Genomic DNA, 18,013 nt, shown 5'->3' on the forward strand with positions numbered 1-18,013 from the left:
CAAGATCACTCTGGGCTTATCTGTACTCTGCATTGCCAGTATATTTTTTAATAGTCCTAAGTATTTGCCTAACTAACGGATTCCCCCCAATCTGCCTAAAAGTATTAATGTGCACAATCACATACTACATGTGAGCTTTATGAATGTGCTCTGTAATTAAACCAGGATGGGATTTTTGTAGGTGGTGTTAATTACACAAAATATACGCTACCAGAGAAAGTATCTCCATTCTCCCTCATGCTAAATGGTTTTTTTTACATATGTAAGATTTCAATTAACTATACACTAACCTTTACTGTGTCCAAAGGATGTCCCACAATAACACCTGCAGCTCCTGAAATTAAAAAAAAAAAATAGTTTCATGAAAAAGAAAACAACAAAAGAACATTTTTCTATTGACTCCCAGCACTTGTGTCACCATAACTAATCACAATTCTTCCTTGTTCAGCTCCCACTGTCAGAATTATGTGACCGATGAAACAATGGGAACCATAGATGGCCAGTAGAGAAGCACATAGGAGCCACTTTGCAAGTCACCCCCCCCCCCATCAGTAGTTTCCACCTAAGTTCTAAGAAATAGGAAAGAAGGAGAAGTTGTTATTATGAGGAAACCTGTGGCTTTTAAGGCCTGTTCTTAGGAACCATGCGAGCTTGTTTCTTCTTTTTATGTTATCTCTATGATTCTGCTTACCAGAAACATTTATATATTATTCCAGTCAGAGAGTCCAATAACACAGTGTCAGTAACTAGATTCAGACACTTTGTCACAAAGCATGACTTTAAAAAATAATTGCAACTTTGCTACTCAAAATGATTTGAAAATTAAACAAAATTAGATACTGACTTCAACTACCAAACTTTGGAACAAGGAGGAAGATTATTTTAATTGATCCTTTCTTCCACCTACAAGATTCTCTGCCACCTCCAGTGTTCATTTGATGATCAAGGACAAATGGCCAATTTTAATTCACTGCAGGAAATTTCCCTAAATAAAATTCCACTGTTTAATTTAACTCATTGTTCTTTAAATTTTCTTTTCTTGGATTCATGAGTCAGGTAATTTGCTGGATAATGTTTAATATTTAGTAAGCTTTAGAGATGACAACCCATAATTTTAATTAAAGAATCTAACTGATTTATTTAGCTTTTCCTAATCTGATTTGTAATAGTATATTACTTTTTCATGTGGGAACATAGTATGTTTATTGTATAAAGGATAACCATCAAGGTAGATACATTTCTATCATAAGGCATATTCTGAAAAGGAGAGATTTAATTCTGGCTATATGAGTAAACAACGTTTGCTGTTAATGACTGATCAATGTAACTGTTGCTATCTGTACTGGAAAGGCGATAGGTCATTTACATCTTCCAAAGTATTCATTCCATAGCATTTTACAGTTTGACAGTATTATTGTCCAAAGAGTCACCAGATATTAAGAAATGTGACCTGTCTAGATGGACAGGTTGTTTGGTTGCATATGTTTCATTCATCAACTACATAAATCCATCAGTGCTTGTGAACGTGGGGCTGGCTTCCTGTTTGTATACAGTAAGTTTTCCAGCCAGCATTGGTGGTGGGTGTAGTTTCCTCCTTGGTGGTTCATTGATTAGAGTATTGTATTTTCCTTGATTGTTTGTCTGGTGATAATCTCTGCTTGATGGCTGATTTGTCTGAATGCTGAGCAGGATTTCCCTAGCAACAACCCAGAATATCAGAAAAAGGAAAAAGGCCACCTATACAACAACTTCCAACAAAATGGGCAGCACACAACTTTATGAGAAAGTTCCTGACAACTCAACCCACTATAGCACAACTAACATGAGCTATGAAAAAGGTGACACTGCCATATGTTTAAAGCATCTTAGAAACTACCAACAGATTGTACAGCCACAAAGCATCATTTGTAGCACATAATCCAACTAAAACCTTCAAAATATATTAAGAAAGTCAGAAGATCTAAGTAGCCCAAGAAATAAAAACAGGAGTCATGTACCACATACAATATAAGGACTTTAACGATCACTGTGTAGGACAGACAAGCAGAAGACTAGCAGAGCACATCAATGCACATCAACTAGCAATCAAAAGACACAATGAAAAACTGCTTAATCTCATAACACATGGATAGACCCAACCATAGTTTCAACTGGGAAATTGTGAGTATCCTAAACAAAATTAAGTGCAAAAATGCTAGAGAATACCTGGAAGCTTGACATTCAGACATTCTGAACATTTGACATTCAAATCAACAATCAACAGACATAGAGAAAACCCACATTTGCACACCATTCAAAAGAGACAATAAACAGCTAAGACAGAAACAGACCACAATACATTCTCTCCAAAAAAATAACACCCAGATAAGCAGGGACTAACATCAGATTGGCTATTATGCCTGCATGTATTTTAACACTGCATGGGATCTCCAAACTTGGCGACTTTAAGACTGGCTGAGGAATTCTGGAAATTGAAGTGCGCAAGTCTTCAAGTCACCAGGTTTGGAAACTCCTGATCTAATGGAAGGGCATGGTAATCTGCTGTCTGGACTGACTGCCTTGCAAGAATGTTGATAAAGTATCTCAGAGTAGACAGCATTGTCTTAAAGCAGCTTACAGTTAAACCAGCATGAATACAAACCAGGAGCAGTTGAGACCACTGTGTGTAATATAGCTTGAGTCTGAAAATGCAAATATTAATTTCTTCTCCCCTCCCCCCCCCCAAAAAAAGCAAAAGACCCTTTGAATTCCTACTTTCCATACTTGTATATGGGACATCTGCTGAATGAATAGAAGAAACAGAAAAGTAGTAAATTTTCATTTGCTAAGACTATCATCACTCCAGATTTCTCTCCCAATTATCTTCTACACCCACTACAGTCAAACCTAAGTATATTCTGACAATTTCTGCTAGAAACTCTACACAAATTGCAACCAAAGGCAACTGGCAATTTATAAGAAATTGTCTTACAGGTACTATTAAAGAATGAGCTATTGCGCTTGCTATCATGAACCCACAAGCCAACTATGAGTCTTGTATTGGTCATTTAAATTGCACTAACAAGATCTTAATGTCAATCTTTATAGATAAAGAGCATAAATTACTACTACCAGTAAATTACTGGTAAATTATTTTTGCTATTACTAGTAAATTATTATTACCAGTATTATTTTAAAAAGCAAAGGATAACCAGTGACACCAAGCATGTTCGACCAAGCATGTTCGACAAGATACAATAATTCCCAGGTGAAAAGATTAAGAATCAAGTGAACATAACCATATATTTTATATATAAACTTTATTCAAATACATGTGTTAATAACTGCTTCTCCCTTCAGAATTATTTTATTAAGAGAGCAAGTTCATCAAGTAATGGAAACTATGCAGAGACTTATTTATCATGTCACCATGTACAGCTCTACTTTTTACATATACACCATTGAAACTCAATATATAACTCAATATACTCCATGGGTGATGCCCATGTATAATTCTGAGTTGAAGAGAAGAAATATGCAGACATTCAGAAAACATAGTAGATAGTTAGGACTAAAATTAGGATAGTTAATTCCCTAGAAAATAGAAGCCCTCAAAAAAAAAATGGAATCACTAGATCATAATACCAAAACCAAGGCTCAATAACAGAAAAGTAGATATTATAAAAGGCCACTATATCTCAACAAGATGTATAGATAGTAATAGATAATTTTAACTTAACATTACAGTTAGTCCTTGTTTAGTGACCACAAATGGGACCAGCAACTCAGTTCTTAACCAAAGCAGTCACTAAATGAAACCGCAACTGTATTTACAATCTTACTTTAGTTTTCCTTTGATTTACCAATTTGTAAAAGTAATAAATTCAAGGATTGGTCATAAAGTTACCCATGCCTCCTATTTCTAAATGTAGTAAAATGGTAATTTTAATTCACATTTAGCGATCAGGAGTGGCTAAATTATGACCATCCCATGGAATTAAATGGGATTTTCCAAAAAAGTCTCTATCCCATGGATGCTGCTCCATTTGAGGATTCTGCAAATTATCTTTAATTGTTCCATTTGTGTATGGACCCAGTTACACAAAAGTCTCCCCTGAATCACTGATAACAGAAGGGGATGTGTTTAACTGAAAAAATAGAATGACTTCCAAATTACAATTTAGGAGTGTGTCATATTTCTCAATCCACACCACCGTGGAATATTATTTTTTTTCTTCATATGAAATTGAAGATATCAATATGTAAGTGGAGGAGTAGAATTTCTCATTCCCCATGGAATCTAGTGTTGCAAATAGTCTAATTTGTTTGGAAAACTAAAATGATAAAGGAAATGTATTAAAAATTGACAACAAACAAGTTAAACTTGTCAGAATAACCCAGAATCATCTTACCATGCATCATAGGTGAAACATCTATGCAGGATGGATTTCCAAACTGAAAATGGTTTGGCGTGTTATTCTGTAGTATTACTTTTTGAATTAACTGTCCTATTAATACTCTGAGTATATTTTAAGATCCAAAAGCTATAAACCCAGGATGCAGAATCTATTCTAGCAAGAAGAGGCAATAAAAGAGAAAAATTTGAAAGGGGCAAGGATGGATTGCAGTGGAAATGCCAGAATACTTGTGCATTTTGAAAAGCACATGAATCATGTGGAACCATTGCATCTGCCATGCTTAGATCTTTGGGCAGATGGTGTCTTCTTCTCCAAAGCCTTTTGTGACCTTCAGAGTTGCTGGACGATCTATAAATACACAACTTATCTTTTTCAGTTATTTAATAACCATGATATAACTTGGAAATTTAGAAACTATCACCTCCTATACAGTATTTGCTGCTTGCTACTCGCATTTATAACCTTAACTCTGAAGGAATGTACTTCATAATAGATGAGTTTATGGCTGGGAGATCATATAAGGAGTATATAAATGTCTTCTAATTCTTTCTTCAACACACAGACCTTAACTACAGAAGATGAATTGTGATTGCCAGATGATCACTCTGTTGTCATTCTCCAGGAGTTATGGAGTTTAGAGTATTTGAAACCATAAGAGCGTTAGATTGTCAATAAGTTGTGGACCAGTAGGGAAATAGATAGACAATGTTGGTATTTTTCCACATGTTCTTATCTTGATCTCTAGTCAAACCAACAGTTCATGAAAGGAGTGGCTGTACGGAGGTTTCTGACTGGCCAATATTAGACCAGCTGTCTAAAGATCAGGATTTGACTCCACAGCTCAATTAATTAGATCTCTATTAAATATTTATTAGAGGCATGAGTAAAATGGGGAAGGAACCTGAGTAATTTTTCATTAAACTTAACCCTGCTTGTGTTTTCCTCTCCTGAACCAACTGTGATTTATGGATCTAGTACCTTTGAAAGATCACAGGTCTGAGTGTTCATAACAAGCAATTACTGCTTAATTCAGAGGATGTTTTCTTCAGTAATTGGGTAAATTATACTCATGGAACCGTACAAATGGCTGAGAAACACACTGAACTTTATGTGTGCAAACTGTTACATTCAGAATTGTTCAACATCCAGCTAAATCTGTGCCCCTTTTTAATGCTCCTTTGTTGTATTTTCATATTATTCCCACATGAAACACTTACCTCCTACCCATCCAGCTATAAAATCATCCAACTGAAAGCTGCCCGTTTTACCATATCTTAAGCAGTCCTGTTCAGTTTTAGTCTTGGGTGATGTGGTTACATTCATCTCCTTCAGCATCAGGCAAGCAAAGAAGAGAGTCTCAATGTGCCTCTTTTAAATCTGGGTGGTTATTTTTTTATCCTATTATGACTGCAGAGCAGTGGTTTCTTTGACAACTTTCAACAGCCTCAGAACTCAAACAACTCGATTCTAGTCTCTGTCTTTCTTCCCTGCAAAAGTGCCTTCAAAGCACAAAGTGACCTCATAGTCACAAAGCTTAAAGGGACAGTACAATAAGAACCACAGATTCCAGAAGTCACTCTTGCATGTTACTAATTAAAGGCAAATAGCTAATCTATGGTCAACATACAAAATAATGAACACTTTATGTCTTGTATATTTGGTTTTGTAACCAAACCAAACCAAACCAAAATTGTATATGTGGAAACTAAATTGTTCAGAGTGAAAGCATCCAAGTGACCACAGTATTTCAGAAGAATGGTGATGAAAAAATATTATAACCTGAAAGTTTTATGATATTCCTCCTAGGATGAATTTACAATGGATGAAATAGAACTGGGTTCATCCAGTGATGGAACAGCATCTGCAATTGGAAAAGAGTGAGCCTGCATTCTTTGAAACTGTTCTGTTGAATTGAGGATCCTTTAAAGCAGATTTGGAGAATCACCAAGAACCTGAAAGTATAGGAGAAAAAAAGATGAAAAGAAGATTTCTTGGGTAATGGAAGATGTAACCAAAAACATTGAGAAGATGTGATATTTTAGTAGTATTTTCATAGGAATTGAAGTGGAAAATAGCCATATCAAGACAAATTGGGTTAAATAATAATGGGTTTATTTGTTTTCTTAGCTCTCCATTGTACTCTCTCAGGAGTTTTCTCTAATTCCAAAGTTCAAATGTTTCTCTAATGCCAAAGTTCAAAAGCAGGAATAATCTTTCTGTCCTGCTTCCATAGATTCACAGGGAAAACAATGCTGGTGTCATTCTGATTTTTGTAGGTATAGCCACATTTTTGGCAACTGAATAACTTTTCCCAGACTTTCATTGGTGCTGAATCAAATGCTTGTCTGTGTCATATTTCTTGAATGTTGGTTCCTTTACCATTGATAACTGATTGTCAAAGGCAGAAGATACTTACCACTTCAATATCTTCATTGTCAAAAGTTATATCTAGATTGCCACTGTATTTAACATACTTCATTATAAAACTGGGGTCTGAACTTTGCTCTGTCCTCCCCTTTCACCAAGTGTATAGTTATAGGTTGTGAACTTGTAAACTCAAGATTTGTGTTTCCTTGCTGTTGGTGTTGATTTTTATACATATAAACTGGCTTCAGGGTTATTTGGGCTGAAGAGTTGAATCAAATCCTTTAATCACAGTGAAAAAAGTTAATCATATTTTAAGTTCCATTACATTTTCTGCAGCTGAGTTTTATGACATTTGTATCCAGCTCACTAACTTTAATGCACCATATTCTTCCATGCTTCTGAGTTGGAGTTCTGTTGTAAAGGAAATTTATTTTAAACTGATAAGAAAATATAGTAGAAAACGTATCAGAAACATGGATATTAATTCCAGTGAGCTTTTAGTTATTATCCCCATATTTTAATTTTTATAAATGTATAAAATTTGAAATACTTTTATAGTTACTTGAGTTCTATGTGAGTTTTTGTGTGAAAGCCCATTAATACCGATAGTCCTCAAGTTAAGACTATTTGTTTAAGCAACCATTCAAAGGAATGACCATTCATTTAAACTGCTGAAAAAAGTGACTTATGATTGGTCCTTGCACATATGATCGTTGCAGCATCTTTGTAGTCATGTGATCACAATTCAGAATCTTGGAAATCAGTTTGAACTTACAACAATCCTGCAGTCACATGATCACCATTTGTGACCATTTTAGTTGGTTTCTGACAAGCAAAGTCAATGGGGAAGCTGGCAAGGAAGGTCGTAACTCACAATCACATAATGTCTCAATTAACAACCTTAGTTATTCGCTTAACACAGCAGAAAAGGTGACAAAATCGGGTATATCTAGAACTGGTCAGAACCTGCTGAATACCCACCTCTGCTTCACAGGATATATCTGATAGTTATGCAGAGTGTACTTTAGTTTGGCAAAGTCCTGTCTATGCGTGAGTAACAATAACAAACTATTCAAGCTATTCATCATCTCATTCACAGCTCCTTGTGCATTAATAGGGATAATGAATTTCATAGCATGATCATCTCCATCATATACTTTTTCCCAAAGGTAACCTATTTCAGTCTGAAAGAATTATTAAACTAGAGATAATTCTTCTTTGCATCGGAAAGCCTTGCCTGTGAGTAATTATATAATTATGATTTTAACAATGATATTGAAACATCTACAGAAACAAAATACTTTTCAACTAAGATACAAAAGCAGAGTTAGATACAAAAACAAAGTTAAAACAGTCTAACTTATATTTTAGCTATTTTATTTTGGATAAAAGCAAGTGGTTAAAATATAGTAGTAATATAGTTTTTTTTAATTGCAGCCACCTCCCAATACTTTATTACTTTATTACTATTGCTTTTAAACTGTTTCCACTGTTCCCAGAGATTTCTAATTACCATGCCCTAAATCTTTTGTGATATCTAACTCCAGGCAGAATATCATACATAATCTTGTTTATGAATTTATCATCTGGATCAAGCCTCATGGCACACATAGGTTTTTTTTAACCACTAGTAGTAGTATTCCTTTATTGTTATTCAATTGTATTTTGTAAGTGACTCAGTCTGTAAACTTATTGACCTAGAAGTAAAAATACCTTCTATAATAGGCTGTGCTGTCTTTAAATCTGATTCTAAGAAGATTCTACAGTACAGGTAGGAATGCAAACATAATATCCATCTTCATTCTTTAAAGCAAATTTATCAGGTTACTCTCTGCACTTGCTATGAGATATAGGACTGGAAATAGCTGTTTTAAAGCCATGGATACAAGTTCTATAACTGAACTCAATTTGCACCTATCTGTCATCAAAGGTGAAACACTACATGGCCATATTATGTTATGATAAACAGCAGCCACTCTAATGTATATACCTCCTGTGGGATGACATAGATAGCAATTGGAACTAGGTCAATGGCTGTAAAGTGTGATGTAATGTAACCCTATCATTAATCACAAGATGTGTGGGTCACTAATCAGGAAGTAAAATGAATCCTAGGTAAGGAATAGAGATGTGGAGTGCTGCTAGAGAGGGGCATGAGGGAGTGTTGTTGGGAGTCTGAGGGAGGCCTTAGAAGGGCTGGTGCAGGCCATGAATGAAGTTGAATGAGGGCTTGGGAGGCCTGGCACAGGCCACATATGAACACCAAAAGCCTGGGACATGAATAGGGCATGAGTACTGGCTGGGTAATAACTGGAGGTGATATCAACATTGCACGCATTCTTCATTCCATGCCTAACTAAATGTGTGGAAATTGCAAAAATAAGTGTAGGACAGGGGTGTCAAACTGGTGGCCCGCAGGCCAGATGCATCACATGTAGACTCAACCTGTTAAGTAATTAACATATGTATACATCCTGAAAGAAAGAAAGATAGATAGATAGATAGATAGATAGATAGATAGATAGATAGATAGATAGATAGATAGATTAGATATAGATATAGATATAGATATAGATATATATATAGATATAGATATAGATATAGATATAGATATAGATAGTTTAAAATTGTATTTCAAATTCGATTATACTTTTTCTGCATACAGATAATTAAGAATTCAAGATATCCTTAAAAATATGTGTCGAACTAGCACCAGCCACTAATCTCCAACTCTCCTTCTCAAAACCAGGAAAAGAGAAAGGGTTAGGTGTTAGTTTCTTGCCCTTTGTGTGAATCTGTAACCTTAGTTTATGATTCACTTCTAGAATAAGAAATCATTGTGTGTAATGATGACAGATTAAAGGTCGTCGGTGAATGTTTTGAATGTTCACTTTCAGCCAAATGCTCTGAATCCTCTGTGAATATTGACATGAACCACGTATTAATTGTTTTAAAAGGAAGAATGTTATCACACTGCCATCTGCTGTCAGCAAGATCAATTTATCTTGAGTTTAACCATCCCTTTAATAGTTGAGAATAGAAATGTGAAAAGATTCTGCAGTTAGATATTAGGAATTTAAAGCAACAATTCTTAAATGTTAGTCTGAGAAAATCAAATCTTTCCATTACTATTAATCAGGGCAAACAGCATACAGAGTATTAAATCCTCTTAATGCTGCTATTCCAGAATTTCTCATGATTGCTATAACTTGTTATTTTTTTTCCTTAAAAGTTCCAATAAATGGTTTAATAGAGATAAATATTTAACACTTTAATATTTAACAAGGTGCTACATTTTCTATCATGATATGAGAAACAAAGTAGGATTATCAGCCTAGGATGCAAAAATGTAGATAACCACTAGATGGAAACAAAGAGATAGAGAAAATTCTAACTGCTGCTTTTTAGAAATAATCTTGATTTTTGCAGGTTTGGTAGTTGATAGCTTTGGCACACAGCAACAGTGCAAGAATTAGTTACTGCAAAAATATTTCTGTACAAATGTAATATCAATAAAAATAATATGATCCTGATAAAAGGCCAGCATTCTTTTGGCAGCATTTCTTACTCAACTTCTTCATATCTCCAAAATAAACCTTATTGGAGGTCCAATTCCAGTGCCACCAACAGTACCTTAAGACCACAGGAAGGATTTTCTGTGACAACTCTTTGTATAGCATTCTAATCTTTGTCTAAGAGATTGCTAATTTAAGACCATTTCCTTTTTCCAGGGTCACATGCACAGAGCAAATGCTTCTGACTTCTCTTCGTAGGATATGGCTAGCAAGGTGCTAGGCTTTTCCTATCTCCTTTCAGATAGAATAATAACACCTGCTTCATTATCTCTTGGTCAGGTCATATTCCTGCTTCCAGAAATGCACACATTTAAGGAACACCACAACTTTCCACAATCTCTTGGCTTCCACAACTCCTAGGGATTAATACCCCTTAGACTTTCTGGGAGAAGAAAGCAGGACAACAGTTGAAATTCACACAGCTGACAATGGAGGGAAATCTCCTCATGTCAAGAAATGGCAGTTGCTATGCAAGAGCTCCAACTGAGATGACTTGGGACTTTGAAATATCTTATTCTACTTCTTTGATCCTCTCAGGCTATGGCAATTGTAGCCTTCCAATTAACATTTTATGTCCTTCCAGCCACTGTTACCTTATGCGGAGACTATTGTGCTCATGGAAAACTGAAACAATAAAATCTACCTGCTGGGGGTGATTTGTTACAAAACTTGATCTGTGCTAGTTCCAGGAGAGAATGGAGGTAGTGAGGGAAACAATAGCTTTCAAGATGAGATCGAGAGAAATAGGTTCACAGAGCAGAGAATTAGTCATTGGGTTGTCTTTCAACGCTAGTGTTTGTTTCTGGCAGAACAAAACAATTAAATGAAATTCAAATGGAAATGTAATTAAAATGTGATGAATTAAATGCAATAGGCAGTTACAGCTATGAACTGCTATTAAAGGTTTTAAATAACCAATTGAAACTTAACCTCATAAAATGTAATATTACTCACCTTTATCCTGATAAAGAGTTCCTGGTTATTACCTTTATAGTCCTGCATGGCACAGGATCATGTAGGACTATAAAGGTTATTTGTGGGACCACTTCTCCTTGAGGGTATGTACCATCCTACCAGGTTATAGAGTGAGCACACTCCAGGCCCTCAATATAAGGTTTTTGAATTCTAGCTGTTTTGGAACCCCCTTTTTAACAATGCGTTTATCTTCATTATTAATACCTTTTGCTATAATGGAGCAGCTTTCCTAGAAGCTCTCAAGTCAGTTGGCAACTGGAAATTTCGACAAGAGTGGAAGAAGCAAGCCACCTGGATAACAACAAGAACCCCAATTCATCTATCAGAAACATTCTTGTCTGCCTGTGGCTTAATGCAACAAGATTATTCACATCCCATGAACATAGTCACCACCTTCACAGTTAAAACACTAAAGAACTTTTTTTGTTTCAAATTTTGGCAGCATTCCTTGTACAGATTCACATACATAGGTTAATATAACCTTTTGTGCCTAGCAGAATTCAGAGTAATCTTCTCTTTCTAAGGAGAAACACAAAGATTACAAAGAGATAAAACACAAACACATTGCTTTAACAAGCAAAAGGTTACATCATACTGCAATATGATCATACATCAAAGAAAAATATCCTTTTCAAACAGTTGCAAAATTCCATTTATTGCACATCACCTGAATAGAATTGCAATTCAATAAAAAGTATTTGTTCCACTCCATATGGGAACTAGCTGTGATAATTCTCATCAAAACACTAGTGTCAGTGTTCGTTTCCAGCATGTCAATTAGCACTTATTAATTGAGATTGGAACTCATAAATAGTAATTTTTGGCTCCCATCATACTAAAAACAGCAGTTAATGCACTTTCTAAGTTAGAGAAACTACTGAGCTTTTATTAGCCACCCCTCTCCCTCAGACCTTCTCTACATAATACCGTCTTTCCATTTACTTTGCTTTCCCTTTTTTTCTAAATACAACTGCAACAGTTGGAGAATTGGCCCTATTTTTCTCATATTGCTGTCCTGAGGATAATTGCCTCTCGTTATATTTCAAGAAGAGGAAAGTAGAACTGATTACTTGAAGTGTACAGATGATTGCTGATCTTAGCGATTTTTGGGAAGATGAGGAAAATAATGGATGCCCCCATGTAAAAAATAGAAGGTTGATATAAAAATTGTGGGGATTCAATCATGGAATTGTGGTTTGCATCATAATCTTTTTTATTATTCTTTCTGCAAATGCCGCTGGCAGGACTGCTACAGTACTTGTGGCTAAAAACAATAAGTGTATGTAATTAAAATACACAGGGCTTTAATTACTCAGAATGTTTATAAACATTGCCCACAGTGCCTTTCCCTTTGTAAAAATGAAATAGCATTTAAAATACAATGGTATGATCAGAATGTAAAGAAAGGGTAAGTTTAATTATTCTACGCTTTTGATTTAAAAAACCCCAATCCAATTCATTGTGCTGCAGTTTTTGATGGAAAACAAAGCTCCTATTGCTGTAGTGGTGTTTGGAGGGAGGTATTTTTCAATTGTGAATTGCTGTGTCCAGGACAAGTCCTTTTCAGGACCATAGTGCTTCCTGCATGCAGTGGTCCTGATTAAAAATAGCCATCTATTTTATATTTTCAAAATTCAAATGCAAATATGACATGCAGCTAGTTTCTCGGTGTCTCTTGGTAAGAGGAAAAATGGAAGTGAATTAGAGTTTTTCTGGCAAAGTAGTTTAACATTCACAAGTTTAGAGCCATGGATTTCTGAAACTTAACACAAATCCTGTTTTTAAATTGTTGATGTATTTCATTCAACTTTTGTGGGAGGTTTTGGGGAGCTAATTACAGTTTCATCCATGTTTATCTCTCAGGCATTCTTCTATCCGTCTTATCCTGTGGTTTGCTTTTGTTGCATGGGATTATTTTAGTGCCAACATTTGGCATGATTGTACTCTGAAATAATGGCTGAAGAAAGAGAAACTGGCTTGTTTTAAAGGAAAATGTTTCTGTTTACTCACAGACCCTGGCAAACAGTCATGAGGAAAAAGAATGCCTTACAGAAAAAAAAAACAATTAGAAAGGCCATTTAATTGCTGAGCAATTTTAATAGAGAAAGTAAATGTTACAATAAATAATGATGCCAGTGTTGTTTTAAAAAAAACCACCACACACATATGACACACTTGGATAATGTACCGTATATACTCGAGTATAAGTCGACCCGAATATAAGCCGAGGCACCTAATTTTACACAAAAAAACTGGGAAAACTTATTGACTCGAGTATAAGCCGAGGGTGGGAAATGCAGCAGCTACTGGTAAATTTCAAAAATAAAAATAATTAATTTGGGAAACGATCTCACTATCATGAAAGGTTTAATTGATTCACTAACCCAAAAGAAGAAGATGATGATGACAGCGGGAGGCAGGAGTCACTCTCTTCCCCTCCCTCGGAGGCCCCCTGAGTCAGGAGTCACTACCGCCGGCGCGGCCCCAGTCCCGCCGCCTCGGGAAGGGAAAGGCAAAGCGCTTTTTGCCTTTCCCTTCCCGGCTGGCTGTTGGGAGTCGCTGCCGCCGGAGGCGCGACTCCACACCATTTTTTTTCAGAGGGGAATCTGACTCGAGTATAAGCCGAGGGGGAATTTTTCAGCACAAAAAATGGGCTGAAAAACTAGGCTTATACTCGAGTATATACAGTATATTGATAGTAGAATTAATAGATGGTTGAAAGTACCCATAAGCTTCTGAGAAAGAATGAATATAGTGAACATTAGAATCACCTCAAAATTGGTATACTGTATTTAATAATGGCAGATAAATGTAGAATGAGAACAGAACAGCTACCCTAGTGATGCTTTTAAAATGTTTGCAAGATCACAAAATGAATATGATTTGCCAAAAACAGCTAAGTCCCATCAGGTGAAAACATTTAAGGTAGAGGACCTAGTGGGATGGTGGATCCCTCAAGGAGAAGTGGTCTCACAAATAAACTGACCCCGTGCCCAGTGGTGGTATTTAATTTTTTTTACTACCAGTTCTGTGGGCGTGGCTTGGTGGGTGTGGCATGGCTTGGTGAGCGTTGCTTTGTGGGCATGGCAGGGGAAGGATACTGTAAAATCCCCATTCCATCCCCACCCCACTAACCTTCTTTCCAGCTCCATTCTCCTGTGCAGGGCAACCAAAGAAGACCCAGCCGATCAGCTGGGACTCGGGAGGCAGTGAATAGATGGGGGCGCGGCCAACCAGAGGTGGTATTTACCAGTTCTCCAAAGTACTCAAAATTTCTGCTACCGGTTCTCCAGAACCTGTCAGAACTGGCTGAATACCACCTCTTCCTGTGTCATGAAGGTAATAACCAGGAAGTTTTTATCAGCATAAAGGTGAGCAATAAGATTCTGTGTGGTTAAGTTTCAATTGGTTGCTTAAAACCTTTAATATCATTTTATATCTGTAACTGCCTATTGTATTTAATTTAGCTTCCCCCCTCTCCCCCCCCTTGTTTGAGGGCTATACGGTGCCTAGTTGTTGAAATAATCTGCCAATTTGTTTCTCAAATACTTCTGGTGTGCGGAAGAAGTATTCTTCTTATGGGTTTTTGTTTTAATTGGTTATATGGAAAGGCACCTTTCAGTTGTATGGGTACTAATTGTGTTGAAGGCTGCTATAAAAGTAGTGTGCTTCTTTTCCTTGAAGTTTTGGGTTGTGGCAGGATGGTTTTGCTCATCTTTTATACTATTTGTAAGTACAAAGGGAATAGTTATGCTAATACATTGCTTTGAAAACCCAAATCTCCATATTTGTTCTAAACTTCCCCCAAATTTTAATTACAAATCTGTTTCATTCAGATGCCTTTTCTTCAACTAATGTTTTGAAATGTTTCCTTTAGGGAGAGTTATACAATCCCAAATTAAACATCTCCTGTCCTAAAAAAAAACAATAACCACCAATTACTGCTTTATATAATCACATAACTTTCTTATCTCAGATTGTACCTGCCTATATTTTATTATTATTTCAGATTATACATCATCAAATGAAACAGTACTTTTTCTTGGGATTGCAAAACCAGAAGTATGTGCATGTGTGAAATTTTAACAAGAAATGCTCCTGGTAGAAGCTTTGTGTTATTTTCTTAGAGTTAATTTCTACCACAAAGCATAATATGTGCTTTGCAGGCTGAAGTACTCAGGGTTTGTGAACCATGACAAAACATTTGGAGATAATTTACTGCAAATTCAATAAAAAGAAAAGGAAAAACTTTTAGAATACAAATGCACTGACATATTTTAAAAAGTATTACTTTAATTACAGTCCATGGGAAGAAACGCTCCATACAAATACAAAGCGGAATTGCACTGGGGATCATTCGGATCCCAGGCATATATAAATGATCATAATTCTTGCTGTTAAACTAATGTGACCCAGCCATTCACCATCGCACTGCCAAAATTGCTATTGTGTATAGAACTCTACACATAATTGAGAAGCTGCACAAGAAAAGTCCAGAGAAAAGGGCAACCAAAATCATCACGAGATTGGAAGAATTTTCCTATGAGGAAAGGTTACAGTATTTGAGGCGTGATAAAGGGTTAAAAAATATTATGCAGGGAATAAACAATTGCGATAAAGATAAAGGCAGGGGAAGAGATGCTGGCAGCAGTCTGTCCTGCTTTCCCTCCATTTCAGGCCAGACCTGAATTAGCTGTACCACACCTATCCTCAAAAAGCTACAGAAGCCGGAGACTGGCAGGCTGGGATATGGGTGTGTCAGGAGGAGGAGGGGTTACATAGTTTTGCACTAGAGTGCAGGAAAGAGAGCATCATAGCTGAGAGAAGATCAGTGCAAAGGATGTCCCAGATAAAGCTGGCTTGATGAACGTGTGAGGTCAGAGCCTGTGGGGAGCAGACAACCGAAGGCCTGGAAGAAGGGGATACTAGTTCAGAAGAGCAGCTGCACTGTGGGCAGAGACAGAGCTCTGCAGCCACACCAGCTTTTGCAGCACTGCCAACAGCATAACAAGCTTTCCCCTTCCAACCAGAAATGGACAGCAGCTGAGGCAACTTGGCTGAAAAACCAACTAACAACCGTGTCAGTGAAACCTTGCAGGCTGAAGACTGACTGGGACTCAAGCTAAGGAGGGGGGGGGGATTTTTTTTGTTTCTTCACATTCTTCAGCTGGACTAAGATGGGCCTAGCTAAGCCCTGATAACAGTGAACTTTAATAATAAAAATAATTTGAACCAACTTGGGCAATTTAAGCCTATCTGTAACAGAAAAAGAGAGAGAATTCTGTAGAGACTAGCCCTAAGAACCTATATATCTACCAAAAGGAATACAATCCATAGTAAAATACAATTTAGAAATAGATATATCAAGAAATAGGTTGGGGAAAAAATGGATATAATCTTTAATTTTCTTTGGAAAAAAAAATCGCAGGTTTTTATTTTTTTTAAAAAAAACACCTTGCCAGCAATGTAAGGAGATAAAGTTTCACTTCTTGTTTGCAGTCTGTTCTTTTCAAAAGATTACTGTCCTGAAATAACCAATAATGCACAATGGGAGAGTCTAGAATAGAGAGAAAAAATTATCTCCTCACAAACACATTGTCAAACTGCAGAATTTAATAAGATGCAGTGCTGCTGTTCATTTGGATGGCTTTGAAAGGGTATTAGATAAATCTCTGGATAAAGGTAGTTGTACTACATTATCTGAGTGAGTAAATACTAGCCTAAAGTTTTCAAGTTTTAAAGTGTCAAGCACTGGGGAAATCAAAAGTTCCAGGTAGTTCAAATGAATATAAAGGTTTATTGCAAGCTTATGCTCTCTACAAGAATCTGAACTACTAATGGTCCAAGCAAATTGGCAGTAGATAAGAGTCAGTAGAATTTAAGGTGGGCTGGACTTAGATCTCTTGTGGGCACAAAGGGACTTGAGACTGATGACATATTTGACCCCTGTCTCAGGCTCAGCCTGATCACCTCCTACAATTAGAGACTGTTGTTTCCTGAAATTCGGAGCTAGGGATAATGGTGTAGTTTACCTTACTTTTAAACAGATTTTTACAAAAACACATAGACACAAAGTTAAGATTTATCATTGTCTATTCCCAAAGCAGTTGGGATATTTTTATCTTTTCTCTCTATCCTCCCCCCTGAATATTAGTTACTGAGGGGAGGGAATGTGAAAATCCCATAAAATTTAGTTAGCCACTATTGGGGGTGGGTGGGAAGGACTTCTGATCTAGGTAGATTTTGATCTGTTCCAAAAAGCTTTTCTCATATTCTGTCCCATGAAGGGTACTTCAGTTTTTAGTGAAAAATCTGCTTTACATAAAAGTATTGATTTACCAGAACACTACCATTCAAGAACACGTGATAAAGTGTTATACACTCTGGAAATGTTATCAGTCAGTGTTTGAGGGAAAATGTATGCAGATTTAAGATTGCCTCCATACATTCCGAGGCTTATCGTAATTAAAATATCAGTTGAACACACAGGTAGAATAATTAAACACAGTGTAATTATCATAATGAAATGCATCATGTTTGATTTCTGAAAAGACATGCAGATGTATCAATCTTCTCATGTTTAGTTTTCCAGATGACCTTATTTCTTTCTCCATAACTCTGCGTCATTCCTTGTATTTCCTTTAGGCAGCAGTATGTGCTTAAATTTCATCTTTTTTAAAAGAAAAAGAAAAAAATCCT

At 36.3% G+C, this 18,013-nt stretch overlaps 1 protein-coding gene and 1 long non-coding RNA gene across 3 annotated transcripts in view; one reads left to right on the forward strand and one right to left on the reverse strand.

Moving 5' to 3' along the window:
- The window catches only part of SLC25A48 (solute carrier family 25 member 48), a 38,857-nt gene extending 32,952 nt beyond the window's left edge, over positions 1–5,905 (reverse strand). Inside the window, exons 1-2 of the mRNA XM_026686989.2 lie at positions 5,615–5,905; positions 291–334 (exon numbers count right to left, since the gene is read on the reverse strand). Of these exons, the coding sequence (XP_026542774.1) occupies positions 291–334; positions 5,615–5,732 (162 nt within the window). The 5' untranslated portion in view covers positions 5,733–5,905. The remainder of the gene's footprint in view (positions 1–290; positions 335–5,614) is intronic.
- LOC148132100 (uncharacterized) overlaps positions 1–18,013 on the forward strand; it is a 49,521-nt gene that overhangs the window by 1,235 nt on the left and 30,273 nt on the right. For both annotated transcript variants that reach the window (XR_015747586.1, XR_015747585.1), the window contains exon 2: positions 6,204–6,392. This is a non-coding gene — a long non-coding RNA (uncharacterized LOC148132100). The remainder of the gene's footprint in view (positions 1–6,203; positions 6,393–18,013) is intronic.

Source organism: Notechis scutatus, chromosome 2 (genome assembly GCF_049901735.1).
Source record: "Notechis scutatus isolate UNSWTSFEM ecotype Mainland chromosome 2, rNotScu1.2, whole genome shotgun sequence".
Lineage (NCBI taxonomy): Eukaryota > Metazoa > Chordata > Lepidosauria > Squamata > Elapidae > Notechis > Notechis scutatus.